General features: G+C 40.2%; 1 protein-coding gene across 2 annotated transcripts in view; it reads left to right on the top strand.

The window, feature by feature from the left end:
• The first annotated feature begins 1,064 nt into the window (after positions 1 to 1,064).
• EHHADH (enoyl-CoA hydratase and 3-hydroxyacyl CoA dehydrogenase) overlaps positions 1,065 to 20,279 on the top strand; it is a 32,440-nt gene continuing 13,225 nt past the window's right edge. The window contains exons 1-6 of one of the 2 annotated variants that reach the window (XM_061636521.1): positions 1,185 to 1,275; positions 6,108 to 6,183; positions 7,730 to 7,833; positions 10,297 to 10,472; positions 12,514 to 12,625; positions 14,849 to 14,953. In XM_061636521.1, coding sequence (XP_061492505.1) covers positions 10,338 to 10,472; positions 12,514 to 12,625; positions 14,849 to 14,953 — 352 coding nt within the window. In that variant the 5' untranslated portion in view covers positions 1,185 to 1,275; positions 6,108 to 6,183; positions 7,730 to 7,833; positions 10,297 to 10,337. Of the gene's footprint in view, positions 1,276 to 6,107; positions 6,184 to 7,729; positions 7,834 to 10,296; positions 10,473 to 12,513; positions 12,626 to 14,848; positions 14,954 to 20,279 lie in introns of both variants that reach the window. The other variant, XM_061636519.1, reaches the window with a different exon arrangement.

Here is a 20,279-nt window from a genome sequence, read left to right as displayed (position 1 = left end):
TTAATTTGTCCCTACCTGAAGTCTTCCGGACAAAGATGCAACCTCCCAGTTCACTCCTCATACTTTCCATTATGACCCTTTCGCAACGGTGGTCAATAATACTTCCTTGAAGTGTCCAACAGTTTTAAAAATGTTAGTATGTACACCACCCAGAGAGCCTTTTTGGCTTAGGGCGGTATATAAATAAAATAAAATAAAATAAATAAATAAATAGTTAGTTTTAAAGGACAAGATTACGAGGCACATCCAGATGCCTCATTATTAAACAGTTGGCAGGGATTTGTTTTGGGGCTAGGTTCACCCCATGCACTGGAGTAACAGGCACTGTGAATTTTATGTATAATTTTTGCGTCTTTGTTATATGTTCTCAAATTGTGATGGCCTATGGCTATAAACAATAAAGTATTCTGTATTCTGTATTCTCTTTATATTGTCAACACTGACAGGCAGCAGCTTTAAAAGTGAGTCAGACAAATTAATGGAGGATATGGCTGACTGGCTAAGTGGCTACTAGTCATGATGGCTATATTACCGCCAATATCAATAGCAGTATGTCTCAGAATAGTAGTCGCTGGGGTTCACAAGCAAGAGAAAGCTTTAGCGGTCATATCATGCTATGGGGGTTCTCATAGGCACCTGACTGGGTCACTCTGGGAACAGAAATGCTGGAATGTATAGGCCGTTGGTCTGATCCAGAGGCACTATTTATGCTCTTATACTTGTTTAGGTTATAATTTGCAAAATTGAGCCTAGCAACCCACCCGATCCAAAGCACGTTTCCTCGAAAATAAGTCCTACTGAGTTCAGTGGGAACTTTTCTCTACTAAACTTGCGATCCTGTTTGCGAGTATGGCATATTGAATTTAGTGAGGTTTATCCCGAGTAAACATGTATAGATTCGGACCTGTTTATAATTGGAGCCTCGCCCTGAAAAGTTTATCACTGCAGAGAACGAACCCTCGTTTAAATTAAACTCACTCTATGCCTGTGAGTGCTGCTGCCCAAGTCGGGAAGAATTCACTGCGTCGTGCCCAAGTTGGAACCTCCCCTCTCGTGCGCGCGCGGGGGCAGAATCCACTACAACTCGGTAAGGAATCGGGTTTGACCAGGTTTTCTCGTTCCCAACAGACAACACTGTCTCCTCCGTGTGGCCTGATCAACCTCGAGCGCTTGTTAGACTGGCAGAGTCCGTCGCCAGATCATGGCTCAGTACTTGCGGGGGACGGCTGCAGTGGCGGTAATTCGACTGTGCAATCCTCCCCTCAACACGCTCAGGTAAGGGAAGGCTCGGTCCAAACATTGGATTCTAGGTTTCCGCAGACCGTCTTTGCCCCCACCACCGGTTGCAAAACGTCAGCTCTGCAAGATTCAACCATAGGGTTTATTTATGACCTCCGAAAGCATAGCCCCGAAAAGCCACACCGGTGTAGCAGCACAGCCCAATCTGCATAGCAGCCCAGTCCTGTCCTGTCCATTTGCCTCTGTATACCAGCTGCTGGAAATCGGGGAGTGCTATCGCACTCAGGTTCTACTTGCGGGCTTCCCACGGGCATCTGCCTGGCCACTGGGAAAATAGGATGCTGGATTGGTCGTTTATGTTTACGGAAGTCAGTCCTATGGTCTTCGGTGGCGTTTAGGTGTGTTGCATAGGATTATAACCCGAGGCTTTGCACGCTTACTCGGACTGAATGGGATTTGTTCTCAAGTAATTGTGCACAGGATTGCAACCGCAGCTACTTCCCCTTAGCTCCCTAGTTTTCCAGCGATACGCAAACCAGCATTACATAACTTAACCCCTGAATTTTCTGACAAATCTACTTTCCGTTCTTGAGGCATGAAAATTACAAAAGTTTTCTGACCTTTAATACCCAACTCATACGAAGTTTGCTCTGGTCTCTTGTACCATTGGAAGCCTACAGGGGAGGGGAAAAAAAACTCCTGGCTAGTTAGTTCAGACCAGTATGGGAAAATCACACACACACACACTTACACACTTTATTTTCTTTCTTTTTGCCTTCCTTGATCCCTTATGGTCACTAGTCTCCATGACAGCAGGAATCACAAATTGGCAGATTTTTCCCTGCCAGAATCAACTTAGCAGCCCTGTGCCCTCTTGGCTCTCTGACCCACAGCCCACAGCCCTCCAAACAGCCTTGCTTGCTTGCTTGCCTGCCTGCCAGCCAGCCAGTAGTTTACAGCTTCTGTCTTTTTGGCTCTGTTCTTCAACAGTGTCTCTCCACCATCCAGTAGTGTTTCCTTGTGTTTTTGCTTTTCAAGCCACTACAAATTCTTTTATCTAAGCTGTATCTTGACTCCTTCTCCTTTCATAATACAGACTTTCCTGGCTTTATGCCAGATAACTCCTCTGATTAGATTTTGCCTTAATTCTCCTTTTCTTCAAACCTTGTTGTGCAACTATTATTCCTTCAGGTTTCTGTTTCTCAGACCATTTCTTACTCTGCACTTTTCCTTTACTCTGTGCCCCATTGCCTCCCTGCCCTAAAGCTTTCCTGTTTTCTGAGACTGCTTCCCATGTAAGGTCCATCACAGCCAAACAACTTTTTCTGCCTTCACAGAAATTGGACTACAAACTGTTTAGCACTACTTGAGCAACTGGAGATTCTGTACCACCCCATCAGCCCTGATTGTCAGTGATAGAAACTTTATTGCCACAAACATAATACAATATAAGTAATAGCTGAGAATTACAGTTTCACATACAAACATGCATTAATCGAGTAGAGAAAAATCAGTTAAATCATGTAGAATCATGAAAAATCACATAGTTGTGCGGCCAAAGAGATGGTTGAAGTATGTGAAGGGGCAACAATATCTTGAACAATCTTGAAAATGTGTCACAAAAAAGGCACTGTCAAAGAGATTATGCTTGGGCTATTTATCTCCAAGCATAAGTAATATATTACATCTTTAGCATAATTCTGCTTCCAAAATTGGAGTTCTAAAATAATTTAGGACATGTATTTATGCAAGGACAGCAGGTTTGTGCTATCTCCCAGTGAACCTAAAGAAATACAGCACACACATCGCTGGCTATCTATGTCTGACGTCCCTCCACTGAACCTATATACTAACTTCCTGGTGGGGGCCACCAACTTTGCATCCTGTTGCCATCCACTGGTTCTCAAATGTGTGATTCTATATACCCCTCATTTTGATCGACCACTATCATCTGCAGGGGAGCTACTTGACAGCTATCATCTCTAGTGCCTACTCATTCTCTCTCAGGAGCGGGAACATAACTCTACATACACTCTTTGACTAATCAGAATTGACATGCTAATTCATCTTTATCGAACATGAGCACCCATTCGTATTGAGAAACTTAAAATGTTTCCGGACCAAATCTGAATTAATTTTTTACACAATTTCAAAAATACATCCCTGGAAGAAGGAACCTGTTAGTCCCTCTGAAGTTTAGAATTGCTAGAAAAGGAGGTGGCAGAAAATATGACTGAGTCCCAAAATTTAGGCCTGCTGTCAGAGCTCAGACAGCTATATTCATTTATTCGAGACATTTCTATCCTGCCTTTCAATTGTCTACTGTCAAAGTGGCTGTTTTAGTTTTAAAGGTTGTGAGGCCTTATAATGGAGTCACTACCTCTCCAAAGAGGAAAATTTGGGAATTGCTCTGTTACATCACATATTAATTCATTAACATATATGCAAGAATGATCTTGCATATTACCTAACACTGAAAATAAGCTGATTGCCAGCATCTGCTGATGCTACTACTAGTACTATTACACTTTGTCATGTCACAAAACTCATGAGCTCAGTAGGGTAGGTGAAAGCCTAGCCTGAAGTTAAATTTGAGCAAAGGAGAATATGCATTGGGTCACTTGTAGAAAGCAGGAAATAATCAATTCTAAAAACCAGAATTTATATTTAAAAAATCCACTTATAATAGTAGATTGTAATGTTGGCATTGTAAATATTATCTAGAGAAAAAGTCAAAGTCATGAGATGGGCAACTGGTTAATATATAAACTCAAAGGTTTGCGTTTTTCAGGACTTTGGATACGATTATCCAAATAGTAGTGGTATAGTGGTACACTGGATTACTGTTTGCTATTAAAGGAGTTTAACATTTAATATTTAACACATTTTGAATATGAAACCCAGCCTTAGCTTTTTGTTTTTCAATTGTAAAATGGTTCCCTAACAAATTATACATACCCAAATAATTAGTTAAAATAAAGACAATTCATATCACATTGACTTCCACTTATTCAAGTGTTTGTCATTTCGCTTTAAACTAGATGCTTCAGAGACAAAGTAAAGATAGTCTAGAGATGTTCCATAGACAATATTCAATTTCAATTTACTGAGTTTGTACTGACTGCAAGAATCTAATACAACAGGGATAGGCAGAAAGTAGATCTAGCTCAGTATTGTCAACACTGACTGGCAGCATTTCTCCAGGCTCTCAGACATGGATCTTTTCCCAGCCCTACCTGAAGATGCCATGGATCGAACCTGGGACCTTTTGCATGTAAAGCATGTTCTCTATCACTAACTATACTGCACTGCTGCTCCTCTTTATCTACAGCACCCCCCTTTTATCTCTGGTAGATCACTGGGCAAGGATCAGCATGCGTTTTGACGCCCAATAGTTCAACAACAAGAACAACTGTAAGGCTCCCCCACCCTGTCTTAGGCTGTTAAAAATATGGCATAAGGTTGTGATCGTAAGCCTGCTTACTTAACAGTGAGCCTCACTGAACTCAACAGGGCTTACTTACAAACAAATGAACATAGGCTTGGGCTGTTAGATTGCTATTTTGCTTCATTCCATGTTTCAAAATGTGGAGGGACAGAAAATATATCAGAAATATATTACAGGGAAGGATAGATTGCCAGATCTACTTTGTTTTTTATTTGAACCCCAAGATCCACCAGCTGAAGTCACCTGCAAAATAGGCAGTGAAAGGAGGTCATACACTTACTAAGGAATAGGATATCTTTGTGTTTTCACTAGAACTAAGTTCAGTGCTCTCACACAAAAATCCACTCCTGGTTTTCTTCGTCTCCCTAACTATTTTTGCATATGCAATTCATCATTGCCAGTGCCTTATAGGATCTGCTTTATGGTTTCAAGCTGACTTGCCACAACTGTTTCGATTCTCCCACGCAAAGGAGCATGGAGCCAATGGCTGAAGGGAAGAAGCACACAGGAGCAGACTTGCACAAAAGAGCTGAGATTCTAATTGGGAAGAGGTCTAAAGCACAACATATAACTAAACAAATCAGCTCTGAGCTTGGGAAAAACTGATTTCCCTAATATCTAGATGCTGCAATCTTCACATGAGGCAATCGTCTTAAAATTAAAGTTGTGTGATAATCTATTTGCAAAATATATCTCATCTCATTTTAATATCGGCCACAGCGATACAAGAAGATAATCTCCTCTGTGTAGGATTATTTGTGTTTATTGTAATGTGAAATGTGTAGCATTGTTTTGAATTTATTTGCTGCTGTTTTAGCTCCCTCTAGAGGTAGTTCGTATCTTTTCTGTCTTCATGCTTTATCACTAGCCTGGTTTGCACATGTGGATTACTGAGAACAAGCAAGAATACTAATACCTGAAGAGAAAGTTGGGGCTTCTTTGTTACTCCCCTGGCCTTGCTTCTGCCAGGCAACTCAGAGCTAGTGATGGAAAGATCTGTCAATTTCCGTTTTTTTCAGTTTCTCATTTTTCCAATCTTAAATTTGGTTCTCCACATTTCTGCAGCAATTTGCAAATGTTTCTTTAAAAAAATCCTAATGAAAATTCTCTAGCAATTTAGTATTTCTCCTAATAAAACAAATTTTGTAGGCATTTTTGACTAACATACACATTTTTACAAGCAATTTCTCATCATATAATGCATTTTTGTCTGTTATTTTTACTCATATATTCATTTTTATGCACATTTTCCCCTAATATTTGTAAACATTGAATGTAGAACTGCACTGCAAAATTCGGATAAGTGCAAATTTTGAAGGTTGGCTGTGTTTCAGTTCTCATATCATTTCAGAATGTGCAAATTTGATAGATTTGGCTTGAAATGCAACCTGAATCCAATTTCTCCCCCATCTCTGCTCAGAGCTAAGCTGTAGTTTGGCGTATCAGTATGTGTAAACCGGGGTCTCACTCCAGACAAACCATGAGCTGTAACCAAGGTTTGTTCTTTGTTTACCTATTGTGGCATGAGGGAGAACAGTGATAAAACTGGGATTGCACTATAAGGCAAACCGTGGCTTATCTTCAGGTAGCACAGTAGCAGCAGGACTTGTGGGAGGAGCAAATCAGCTGTGATTTTCTTTCTGGGCACCAGCACACTTGCTCATTAACAGTAAGTCACAATTTGGCTTACTCTTATGAGGCCAATGTCAAATTTATAGTTTTATAAGATTGAAGAAACAAAGTATAAAGGAAATCATAAGCCACACAGGAAAAGTTGCTTTTTTAAAAGTGCAGCGTGGAGAACTTTTTAAGCTGACCCTACAGGAAGAACTTGAACTTGAAGAAAATGGACAAGTAGCCTGAAATAGAAGTGAGGGTATGGGGGGAAATGGTTTGAAGGATAGTGATGAGATTATCAAAACAATGAGCAAGGAATACATTGCAGCAACTGTACTTTGTTTGGTTCTGGTGGCTGAAGTAGACCGAACAAGGTGCTTAGACATGAATTTTAGATGTTAGAGAAAAATTTTGAGAAATCAAATGGATACTGAAATAATAAGACCTGCTGAGAAAATGGGAAGAGTTGTGACACCTTCTAGGATACACATTTCATTTCCTGTGTTGTCTGTATGGCTACTTCTTTCCATAAAGGTAGGTCTTTGTAAAATCAGCTGTTCGCCAGATATTCTAGAAACAACAAAGTAGCAGTATAGTTAATTCATATTTCTGTGGAATTTATTGCCTGCTGTTCATCATCAAGCAAGATACTATGGGAACAAAAATTCAAAGATTCTCATACTCACTTGCTCCCTCTTCCCACTCCTCTTCTCTCCTTATGCCCAGTGATTTCTTCCATCTTTTTCTGGTCTGAGGCAAATCATAGTTGGCCATTTTGTCAAAACTGACAAATTATCAGCCTGGGTCTGTGCATGAAGCAGAATGACATGGTAGAATACTGAGGTGGTAGAATGGACTGTATAACTTCAGAGTGCAGGTGATGGTGCCTTTTTAGAAAAAAAAATCACCATGTAAAATATGGCCACAAGTCAAAACAACAAGGCAAATCAGGAGAGATGTTCTAGCCTAGCCTACTTCTTGTGGTGTTAGTTTTTTTACTTAGCAGGAGAGTTGTTTTTACATAGGAGAAGCATTCAAAAATTGTATCCCTCACCTCCATTCTGAAGTAATACTAACCACCCTGCCATCTCAGATTGCTTCACCTTGTTCCCATCTCATTTTGCTGTATTTGAAGATCAAACTAGGAAAGGAGGGGGGTAGTGCACATGAAGGAAGGAGGGAGTACACAAGTCCAAGGCATAGCTTTATTTCTCAACAAATGCATTATATGTGTGTTGGTTTAACCTGTGCGCTCAGGAGAACATGTGCTAGCATGGATAGAGCTTCCACTGAGAGTTCCCATATAGATCCCATATTATAGCTTATTTGAATGCTTTTTCTGAGGCTCTTTTAGAGGACTTGCTTTATGATACTTATGTCAGATCTTCTCCCCAGAGTTTTCAGTGACTGTTTCATTTATTTTAGCCCTGCAACATTAAGGGCTTTAGAACGAGATGTGAATCATGTAAATACTGATCCCGCTGTGAAAGCTGCTGTGATTTGTGGAGAAAATGGGAAATTCAGTGCAGGTAAGAACCTTTGTATTCATGTATGTTAATCATGTGTTTTATGCTCCTGTTAAAGATTTGGATGTTTTGCAACTTCACACTGGTGCTATGGATTTCCCTCTGGTGTTGGCTGCGTTCTTGGTATTTACTGAAAACAACTGGCTAATTAAATATCAGTATATATATTCTGTACTAGCCTTACTGTACTAAATAAAGTAGAGTCTTGGATGCCTTTCTTTATATCATGGAAAGTCTCTTAATCCTTGGCCAATATTTTTTCAAGCATCATAACTAAAACAGAATTTTTTTCAGAGTTCAAGAACTGAAGACTCATATTCATGACAGTCTCCAGTGACATCAAACAGGATTGTTTTCCTCTAATTCCCTAACCTACCTTTAATTTCACATTTGCCCATGTTAAAGTTTGCAACGTTTTGTTGGCATTTGGGGGATTAATTGTATCTGTTTGTATCATTGGCTTCTTCCCTATAACTTGCTAACCGTATAACCAACTACAGAATCTAGTTTTGAGTTAACTTCACTAGCAATTTAATTCTCCTTGATCAATAGGGATGCTGAACAAAATTGAACACAGCAGAGCAATACTAGACCCTATACTAGAGGCTCATAGGAGGAATTCCTATTAAAAATTGACTTGACACCTATCATTCTTCCAGGACAGATGTGTCCTCCCACAGATAACCTTCCACAGGGCAACCCGTGGGGCTTAATAAATTACCCCTAGATATATTATGCCAACACAATTTTTGTAGTTTGTTTTCCTGTAATGAAGGTTTGGTTACTTGAAAAAAGCATAGATTTCTGCAAAGTATGATTCAGCAAGGATTTTCTCTTCATTTTTAGACATCAATTATTCATAATAAAACACTTAAATCTGGGAATTTCAGTGATCTCACAATTATAGCAATTGTTTTATGTGCCGCTTTTCCATCCTCAAAGTTCTATAGAGTCTCAAAGGTCTCATCCAGACGACTCCAAAATGTGTGACACGTCCACTATGTGTGTTCATTATTTTTTGGTCTTCCAAATGACGTCTCGCGCTGTTACGCATTTTCGCGGGTTAAATCTGCTCCTTGCAATACCAGCAAAAATGCGATTCGCTGTTTATAATCGGGAATCATCCACTGTGCCTTCAGGAGTTAGAATGCAATACCGCGGACTTTACAGCTGATGGGCGGTTCTTGGGCGTTTCCCCTTGCCCCTTCTCCTCATTCCAGCCAATCACGTATCTGCACTTTTGGGCATGTGTGAGAATAGGCCCGGGAAAATTGAACCAATCATCGCAATGGTGGGGTGTTGGGGTGTGTGTCTGCAACTACAGATGCATTTTATTTTTTGCCAGCCTGCAAACTGGGTGACCGCTCTGGGTGAGATCTGCAATGTACAGCAAGCGAGAAAGGGGGAGGGTGATTTCAGCCTGCCTCTGGAAAGCTTTGTCAATTTCATTCTACTTGCTGGGGGTTTTGCTTCAAATCAGAAAAGCATACATTTGTTTAAGTGTAATATCGCAAATGCAAACAAGAAAAGGGCTGCTGGTCGGTTTCATGCCTGCTCCAGAAAGCTTTGTCAATTTTGTCTATTTCATTCTCAGTGGGAAGGAAAGGGAGAAGGAGAGGAGGTGACATGTTTCTTGCTTTTTTGGAGAAATAAGTGCAATTGCCAGCATGTGTATCTCCTTAAATATCAATAAAGGCAGAAAAGCATACATTTGTTTAATATCGCAAATACAAACAAGAAAAGGGCTGCTGGTCAGTTTCAAGCCTGCTCCGGAAAGCTTTGTCAATCAATTTCATTCTCCATGGGAAGGAAAGGGAGAAAGAGGGGTGGTGACAGTTTCTTGCTTTTTTGGAGAAATAAGTGCAATTGCCAGCGTGTGTATCTCCTTAAATATCAATAAAGGCAGAAAAGCATACATTCGTTTAAGCATAATATCGCAAATACAAACAAGGCAGGTGTGAAACCGACCAGCAGCCTTTCCTTCCGAGGCGAGAACTTCTTTACAGCCATATTGTGCTTCGTTGCAAAGGGGGAGAGGAGCATACGTAATTTTTTTGCTGACCAATTGGTTGATGGGGGAGGTTTTAGAGGCGGAGCTTGGAAAAAGTGAAAAGAATGTAAGGGTCTTACCACTGCGTGTGCTGGTGCAAAAAAGCGTTTTTTTTTAATTGGGAAAGAGTGAACTAAAAGGCAAAGTGAGGACTATCAGAGATGACAAACCGAATATGGAAATCGTGGATTATCCCACTGTGTTTGGATAAGCCCAAAGACTCTTTTTTCCAGGAAGCAATTTTTGTACACCAAATTGAATCTTTTAATATTTATACTTGATTACTTTCAACCTTCTTGAAGTGTGTAAATCTTTATTGCTATTGGTTATCATCTACCAATCTACAAAACGGTTTGTCTGGATAGTTTATTTAAAGCAATGATAGATTTTCACATTGTTTTGTTAAATTTTCTTAGGTGCTGACATTAAAGGATTTCCCAGCATAGGTCAAGGAGACATGCCTAGTTTGGAATCGGTCATTTCTTTGATAGAAAAGAGTGAAAAGCCAATGGTGGCTGCTATTGAAGACATGGCTTATGGAGGAGGTCTAGAGGTGGCACTCGGCTGTCATTACAGGATTGCAAATGTGCAGGTAAAATTATTTTTAAAAACATCTTAGATAAGACAGCTTGTTCTCCCTGCGAGTTTGAATTTGGAATATTACTTTCAACGCACACACCACTGTGTGAATAATGTGCTTTCCACATAGTCAGTTTTTCTCTCAATAAATGCATAGTCATCATTCATTCATTGTGCATGGTCTAGACTCCACTCTTGAGACTGCATATTGGTTGCAAGGATATCATATTTGTCCTGAAGTTGGATGTACAATATTTTTATCTGAGAAAATAGAGCATCAGTCTATTTCTGTGTTCAGTATGTTTACTTGGGAGTCAGAGATACCTATGCATTAAAGACTGGGACATCGTGACAAAGAAGTGATGCATCTAATCATCACACACACACCCCTGTTTTACTTTGTGAACTGTCTTTTTTAATTGGGAGATGTTTTTTGTCTGAAGTAAATCCAATGCCAGAGTGTGCTTCTAGTAGTTAAAAAAAAAGTTGAAAGAGCAGAAAGGCAGCTCCTTTCCTATCAAAATCTCAGGGTCTTTTATTTCCTTATTTCCTATGTGCTCCCAAGTTGCATGCATGCAATGCTGGATTACTCATCCAGTGCCATTTGAAAAATAAAATTTGAATACCAGCAGACATACCCCACCCCGAATAGCTATTATGTAAGAATCCTGCTGCATCAGCCCAAAGGCCCATTAGTCCAACATCCTGTTCTCACAGTGGTTAACCGAAAGTCTGTGGGAAGCCCACAAGTAGGACCTGAGTGCAACAGCACTCTCCTCACCTGTGATTCCCAGCAACTGGCGTTCAGAAGCACACTCCCTCCAAAACCATAGAACTGGGAGTTTGTATTACGAATTCAAGGATAAAAGCTTGCAGGAATATTGCACTTGGTATACAATGTATTTAGAGCACCCTTTTTCCTAACAGAGGTAAAATGTATGTTTACTTAACAAAAGCGAAAAGGAGTCTAGGCTCCTGAAACTCAGGGTTTTTTTTCAAGGTAAGTTAAGGTTTTGTTCCAAGCTATACACGCACATATTTGGGGCTCATATACAGTTTTCAAGAAGAAATTGGGTGATAACTCTCTAACCCAGAAGTCTCCAACTCATCACCATCAGGCTCCATGGCACCCATGAAGACCTTCAGTGGCACCCCCAGGAGGTAGCTCAGACTCTGAGATTTCGCTTAAAAAAAATAAGTCTCTAGCTCTCCTAGAAAGAAAGTTATGGAGCAAAATGTACAGATACCCTTCTAAGCAATTTCTGCAAAATGAGCCAGCCTGGCTGCTCCTGCCTGCCAGTGTTATTAGCCAATTAGTGATCAGAGCTGTGATTGATAAGTGAGTTGTTTGGACACCAGGCATTAGGAATTCCTGGGATCCTAGAGAGCTGCTGTTTTGCCCTCCCTTTTAGTGCACTTTTCCTGCCTAGTCCTTGGAATCTCCATAGTTTTCCTTTCCTTTTCCCCTAACAACCAGGATGCATCTTTCCTGGGCTGGGTTTGCTTGAGTTCACTGAAAATTATTTTCTGCAGATACTACTACACAGTAAGTGTAGATGAATGTTAAAGAACCCCCCCTCTCCAAAAGGCAAATGTGAAAACTTTGCAAAGAAGCTTAGGCATGTCTCCTGTTTCACAGGAGCTCAAGACCAGAATTCACTATATAGTTAACTCGCAGTACAATGTGATACATGCCTACTCAGAAGTAAGTCTGAGTGTTTAATGGGGCTTATTTCCAGGTACGTGGGTACAGGATGGCAGCCTAAGCTTTGGTTTAGGGTTGGGATTGGGGAAAACATGGTTCTTGTACCTTTAGCAGCTGTATGGGAGGCAGAAATTCAAGAGGTCAAGCCTTTTTTAGTATGGAAATACAATGATGGGAAAGCTTCACCAAGACTATTCTCTATTTTTGTGTTATGCCACACCCGCATTGCAACTATTTTGTGACTGGTGCCCCCAACACTGTCTCAGAATTTGAAATGTGCCCTCTGATCCAAAAAGGTTGGCAAGGCATGCTTTATCCAGTAATCCCAAATATCCCATCTTTGCTCCAGGCTCGGGTAGCTTTGCCTGAGGTCACAATAGGCTTACTTCCTGGTGCTGGTGGGACTCAACGGCTTCCCAGGCTTATTGGAGTACCAGCTGCACTTGATATCATCACCACAGGTAAACTCCTTCAGATGTGACCATGCACACACAGATGTTATATATATTAACAATATATGGTACACCTGGATAAATATACAGACATTACAAGATGTTGAACATCTCTGCCAGTAACATGTTAGAAAAAGGCTATAACATAAACACACTTATGTATGTATGAGATCCTAGGTTCAATCCCTGGAATTCTAGGTAACAAGATGTATAAGGTAGTTCCTTTTATATATAAAGGGGGTTTGAATGGTTTCAGCATACACCACTTTTGCTTACAGCCTACATTGTACCCAAAAAACACATACTGTCAGTTGGAGGTTCTGCTAATCTAAGATTGGATATTCAGCCTGTTTGGGGTGAGGTTGCACTCCCCTTAGGAATCATGTGTGCTGTTCAGGAATGCTTTTAGATCTAGTGTGGCTCCCAGATGCACAAGTGGTAACAGTGGCCAGGAGTGCTTTTCAGCAGTTTTAGCTACTGCACGAGCTGCATCCATTGCTAACAAAATTGGATGTGGTCTTGGTAATTTATACCCTAATTATGTCCAGGTTAGATCAGTTGTAACATACCCTGCATAGAGCTGCCTTTGAAGAGTGTTCAGATGCTTCAGTTTGTTCAGAACATCTTTCTCCAAACAAGGGTCTAGTAGTTGCTGTGTTCTGAACATAGCACACCAGTGTTATTCCAGCTACATTGGTTGCCAGTTTGCTCCTGGTCCCAGTTCTGAGGCCTGGTCTTCACCTTTAATGGCCTAAACAGCCTGAGATCAGGATATCTTAAGGCTTCCTTCCTGTCCAAACACTGTGCTCATCAGCTCATGTCCTGCTGAACTCACCATCATCTAAAGTGCAGTGGATGTGGATGGCTTTTGGATTATAGCACCTAGGTTGTGAGATACCCATACTAAATATGCCCACATGTCTACCTTATTGCTGGTCTTTTCGTGTGCAGCCAAAAACTGGCTTTTCCAGACAGCCTTTGGGCTGATTTGGCATGACTTAAGGAATTTATTTTTACCTACTGTGACTGTTAAAATGTTGTTAAAATATGTTGTTTTAATTGGTTATATGGTTTTCATTTGTATTGTAATTGGTGAGCATTATAAGGAAATAATGTAATGTCATATAAATAATGTAATAAATTATAAAATAATATGATAAATTATTAAACCAGCAGGTTGTCAAGTAGACATGGGTAGTCCCAAGACCACCTCAGTTAGTCCCTGAGTAACAGGTTAGACTGAGAAGCCAAGCCAATTCCTTTTTTAAAGGAATGTTTTAAAAAATGTTTTGTTTTAATTTTAAAGTTTTTTTAAAAAATTTTAATGATGTTTTAAAGTGTTTTTAGTGCTTTTGTTTGCCGCCCTGGGCTCCTGCTGGGAGGAAGGGCGGGATATAAATAAAACAATAAATAAATAGCCAGTCAGCTGCTTTATAAGTTCAGATGGAGCCCAATTTCTCCTTGTGTCACTTGATCCCTGCTGAATTGACAGGTGCCACAGCATCTTTTGGCTGTCAACAGTAATGGCACAGCAGTGAGCAGACCAGTGACACCATCATCCTGCAAACTGCAACGGTGGTGCAAACAGTAGGTCACCTGGTAGAGTCTCTGTTGTGAGACCCCTGCTACCTCACAGACTGATGTACTGCCCTGCTATGACTACGCACATGTTGCTAGTGGCTTTCCTTTTCTCTGACATCTTCAGCATGTTACTCCAGAACAGAACTGAGGAATACTTGACATCAGTTTTGTCTGGAGTGATTAAAGTATTCCACCAGAAACTTTTCTTGAGGCAGCTGAATAGCAGACGGAACTTGAGCGAATATGAAACTCAAAGTATTGTTTATTTATTTAGTATATTTATCTTCCACTTTTCAGCTAGAGTCCTCAAAGCAGCTAACGGCATTTGTAAAACACAGCAGATACACCAACAACCACATACTCAAAAACAAAAAAACAACCAGCCCTGCTGGAGCTGCAGCTGGCATCTGCTCTTCCTTCCCACAAGGCAGTTGCTATAAGTTGGTTCTGTGTGGGGCGGAGAGCAAAGAGTCTGACTGACATAGGCCCCAATGTGGTCTTTACTTGCCTCCCTCACTCTTCCTTTCCACAGGGCAGTTGATGTCGGGTGGCCCGGAGGGGGGGGAAGGGACAATCCGACTGGAGCAGACCCTGATATTCTCTTTAGCTGTCTCCCTTGCTCTCTCCTTCCATCCTACTTGTTTATGCCAGGAAGACATGTGCCAGCGACTGAAGCCCTGAAACTGGGGATCTTAGATGAGCTTGTGGAAGGAAACACAGTTGAAGCAGCCATAAACTTAGCAGAAAGAGTATCAGGTAAGAATCTTTAACTGTATTGGACAGCAGTATAACACAAGAGGCAAGACCTGAAGCCCAACCTAATATAAGCCTAAAGGCAAAAAACACGAGAGCGACAATGAAAATACTTGTTTAGCAGAATAATCCTGTGCATGTTTATTCGGAAGTAAGCTCCATTGTGTTCAATGGGACTCACAGGATTGTAACCTTATTAAGATACAACATTGGAACAGTACATTTTTATAATATACAAATACCTGATACATGGGATAGTTGATAATAATAATGATTTATTATCATTATTATTATTCCTGTATTACAAAATGTCCATATAAAAATCTGCCAATTAACAGATGGAGCTGTTTTAGAATGTTTTTACTTTTTAACTAAATCAATATGATTCTGAATATCAGTGATGAAGACATCCCTAAAATGGGGTTGTATTGCTACTTTCAAAATAATCACATTACTAAAGTAGGATTTCTGTGGAGTAGAGTGAAGCCTTATTTGTGGTTAGCCAATATAACCAAGCTCTCTGCTGGAGTTGTCACAGAGGTGGAAGGGCGTTCCCTGAAGTGTGACTCCAGCTATTTATATTTATTGCTGGTCATGGTGAATTTTTAATGAGTCTTTATTGTTTTATGGTTTATTGTGTTTTTATTGTAACTTATTCTATGTTAAGTGGTATGTAATTGTCTTAAATAAATGTTAGAAAAGACCCATTCGTTAATATTCTCAGGCAGGCATGGAGAACCTGTGGCCTTCTGGATGCTGATGGTTGTAGCTTCCATCATGCTGGCCAAGACTGATGAGAGTTGGGAGTCCAACAACATCTGGAAGGCCACAGCTTTCCCACCCCTGTTCTAGGGTATGACATTGCCATCGCAGCACTGGATCTCCTCCAGTGATCCCCTAAGGGCTTAATAATCCTCTTTTTTTGCTGTCTGCCTGGGTCTACTAAAACAGGGGAGTTGCCAAGCCCCTGGCAGGTCATAATAGATGGTGGGTTATTTTCATTATTTTATTTTATTTAAAAAGTTATAAACCACACATTCATATAAAATATAAGACAGTATACAAAATAAAAATGCAGTATAATAATAAAAATAATAAAAAGAGTTATGTAAACCTGCTATAAAGCACTTCCCAAAAGCTTGTCCAGCCTCCCCTTGAAACTCTCCAAGGAAGGACATCCCATAACCTGCACCAAAAAACCCCATTATGCTGCTAATCTGGTTTTAACAGTTATGGACTTCTTCCTATGGTTTAAGCTAAATCTGCTTTCCACTTCTACCATATGCCACAGAAAACAGTTTCCAGGCATTTATGTTTGTTTACTTCTTTGACCAGACATCCATCATGCAGTGACTTGTAAGGACAAAAACTAGCAAGACCCTACAGGAGCACCTGAGGCCTGTCTGAATCACTGAGCAGCATATTTCTTGCTTGGTGCATTCCCTCATGAAAATGTGTTTGTCCAAAGTCTCTGCCAGCAAATGGCTGGCCATAATTTTAGCACTCATGCACCACTATTGCCAGTTGTAACAAAAACACAATTGGTTATACATTTTAAAACAGAGACACACTTATAACTGAGTGTTCTAATAATCATACAATCAAGAAATAGCTGTTTTTGGTTGCATTCACACCATACATTTAAAGCACTATTATTCCACTTTAAGCTGTCATAGCTTCCCCCAAAGAATCCTGGGAACAGTAGTTTGCTAAGGGTGCTGAGAATTGTCAGGAAGCCTGTATTTCCCTCACAGAGCTAGAAGAGTGGTTTAACAGTCAATCCCCAGGGAACTCCAGAAATTGTAGCTCTGTGAGGATGATAAGCGCCTCCTAACATCTCTGAGCACCCTTAGCAAACTACTGTTCTCAGGATTGTTTTAGGGAAGTCATGACAGTTTAAAATGGTATAATAGTGTTTTAAATGTATAGTATGAATGTGGCCTATGAAACACAAGTAAGCTTAACATTACATGTAACTAGCAGCATAACCCTATACTCAGAAGTAAGTCTCAGTGAGCTCAAGTGGTGTCACTGCCACTTTCCACCGCAGAGCAGGGGTGGTGGTGGCAAGGGTGAGGCTCTGCTAGTGCAGCCCCAATCTCATTGCTGCCCTGCCCCTTCCCCACTCAGTAATACATGGCAGCAACACTTCTGTTGGGAGAGCAGCTCCTTGCCCCCTCTGGTCGCTTTTGGTAAGTGGATACAAGATTACAGCCAATGGCTGCAATCAGATGCATGCTTCCCTGAGAATAAGCCTCAATGAACTAATGGGATTTACTTCTGAGTAAAATATGCATAGAACTGCTGTTAATAAGATTTCTTTTTAAGCACCAGAAAAAAATGTTTGAAAAACAACATCCTCCCACATTTGGCCTCTTACTCATAAAGCTGTACTTTTTCTTCATTTCCAATGCTCAAAGGCCCATACTCTAAGCAGGATGGTTTCAGGCTGCTGCTGCTGCTAACTGAGGCTGCAGTCCTATACATGCAAGGATGGGAAAAAAATCTGATTCAGTTTACATTTATAGGCAAACCTATACATTCGCACTTTCTGAAACAATACATGAACCAAAATGTAGCCATCCTTAAAGATCTCACTTCTCCAAGTTTTGCGTGGAGTTGTGCAGTTCACCAATCAAGTAATGTATACAAAAATGCATATACAGTACTAGGGCAGTGATTCCAAACCTTTATGAATATGGGACCCCCTTTGTACCCTCAACACTTTTTGCGACTCCCCCACATGCTAATTGCTGTAATTTTAGTGTCTGTTAATTGAAAAAACTGCAAAACGAAGTTTTGATTAATGTCACTTTTTATTAATTGCAACAACAAATATAGTAGTGATGATATTTATTACCTGCCCTTCAATAGAAAGTCCCACCACAAGTCACAGCAAAATTTTAACATTTTGAAGGAAATGAAAGGAAGAAGATAAAAGTAAACCAGCCAGATTGGTGAGCAAAGCCTCGTTGATGCTAGGGCAGATGGACTCTGGTTTGAAGTGTTCCATCTGTATGCAACGATGCCTCACCTTCAGCACTTGGCTCAGGAAGCTCCATATGACAACAAAACAATAATATGTCTAACAGACAGAATATCAACTGGTGAAGCTTTGCCCATTACTATATTTCCATACTAGGCAAGGCTTAATTAATATTTTATTTATTTACTTATTTATTATTTAATTTGTATCCCACCCTTCCTCCTAGCAGGAGTCCAGGGTGGCAAACAAAGCACTAAAAACACTTTAAAACATCATAAAAACAAATCTTAAAATACATTAAAACAAAACAGCGTTAAAAACATTTTAAAAACAACTTTAAAAAAGGGTTAAAAACATTATTAAAAAACATATTAAGCAATTCTAACACAGACGCAGACTGGGATAGGTCTTCTCCGGGTCCCAACCTATAAAGAGGCCCGGAGATCAACAACTAGATCTAGGGCCTTCTCGGTGGTGGCCCCCGAACTATGGAATGCCCTCCCAGACGAGATACGCCTGGCGCCTTCTCTGCTATCTTTTCGGCGCCAGGTAAAAACTTACCTTTTCGCCCAGGCTTTTTAAACTTTTTAAATTTTTTAAATTTTGTAAATTTTTAAATTATTTTAAATTTAATATTCTAAACTTAATATGATCTTAATTTATAAATCTCAATGGCAATGTTATTAATGTTTTATAATTGTACTATATATATATATATATATTTTCCACACTTGCTCATATTTTAATTGTGATTTTATTTGTTGTACACCGCCCTGAGAGCTTTTTGCTATAGGGCGGTCTAGAAATGTAATTAAATAAAATAAATAAATAAAATAAATAAACCTAAAAGGCTTGTTGAAAGAGAAAAGTCTTCAAAAGGCACCAAAAATATAGCAGAGATGGCGCTTGCCTAATATTCAAAGGGAGGGAATTCCGCAGGGTAGGTGCTGCCACATTAAAGGTCCATTTCCTATATTGTGCAGAACAAACCTCCTGATAAGATGGTATCTGCAGGAGGCCCTCACCTGCAGAGCACAGTGATTGACTGGGTATATAAGGGGTAAGAAGGTCTTTCAGGTATCCTGGTCCCGAGCTGCATAGGGCTTTGTACACCAAAACTAGAACCTTGAACTTAGCCCGGTAGCAAATGGGCAGCCAGTGCAATTTCTGCCTGCCCCACAGCTGTTAAAGGCACAAGCGCCCTTCTCTCCTCCAGTGCCAACCCTAAACCATACAAAGAACTCAAGCTAAGAGTAAAAGCAACAAAATTTGGGCAACTTAACATATTTTAAAGTATATTTAAAATGAAGATACACAGCTGTATAAAAAGACTCAAAGCCTTGATAAACAGCAACCAAAATACACTGAACATGTGCAATTTCACATTTTAAAACTTACTATATCCATAATTTTTTTGCTCACTTTTTGCCTTGGGCCAGCCACTAACTCTCAGCCTAACCTACCTCATATGGCTGTCGTGAAGATACAGAAGGCAGAATTAAAACAGCTGCAAAAGGAGACTAGCTGCAATACTAACCCCACTTACTTGGGAGTAAGCTTCATTGAATTCTATAGGACTTACTTCTGAGTAGATCTGGTTAGGATTGCAACCTATGTCCTTTATTATAGACATACATTTTTACTTCCTTCAACCAGAATGATGGTGTAATATTTTCACATCAGCTGTTTTTAACCACTCTTTTCACTTTGTCCACCTGATGGCACTAAAACCTGAAAAATAATGCTGCTTTCAGCAGAGAGTAGCAAATGCTGTCAGTTTATCAGAATTCCATAGTTCTTTGTGTTCATGGAGGCAGCTACTGTTTCAGTTGGTCTGAACAATGGCATTTATCCTTTGTATCAATAGCTATTCTAGGCTCCTTGCAGGAAGGATGGGATACTACAAATGTAACAAATAAGTAGTTAAGTAGTGGATATTGATACTCAAGAGCTCCTTGCAGCTGCTTTGGGTCCCTGTTCCCCTCAGTCACTGGGTCTATCAGGTCTTCCTTGCAAAGATGGGATGCCCTATCTAAGCTGGTTATCCCTCCCCAAGTATAGGAGGGCATTCTCTCTGGCTCGATTTAATGTCTTACCTTCTAAACTTCTGGAGGGTAGATACGATAAAACTCCAAGTAACAATAGATGCTGTCCTTGTGATAACGGTGAAGTGGAGTCTATTTTACATGTTTTGTTCAATAGCAGGTATTATGAAGGGGCCAGAAAAGTTCTAATATATCCTATTATGCAGTCTTTGCCAGGCCGCCCTTCTGAGTTTCTTCTGACTGTTTTACTTGAGGGTTCTGATAAGGCAACCACTGTGCAAGTGGCCAAATTTTTGAA

The sequence above is a fragment of the Rhineura floridana genome, chromosome 7 (genome assembly GCF_030035675.1).
Source record: "Rhineura floridana isolate rRhiFlo1 chromosome 7, rRhiFlo1.hap2, whole genome shotgun sequence".
NCBI classification, from domain to species: Eukaryota; Metazoa; Chordata; class Lepidosauria; order Squamata; family Rhineuridae; genus Rhineura; species Rhineura floridana.
This window is presented reverse-complemented; position numbering and strand designations above follow the sequence as displayed.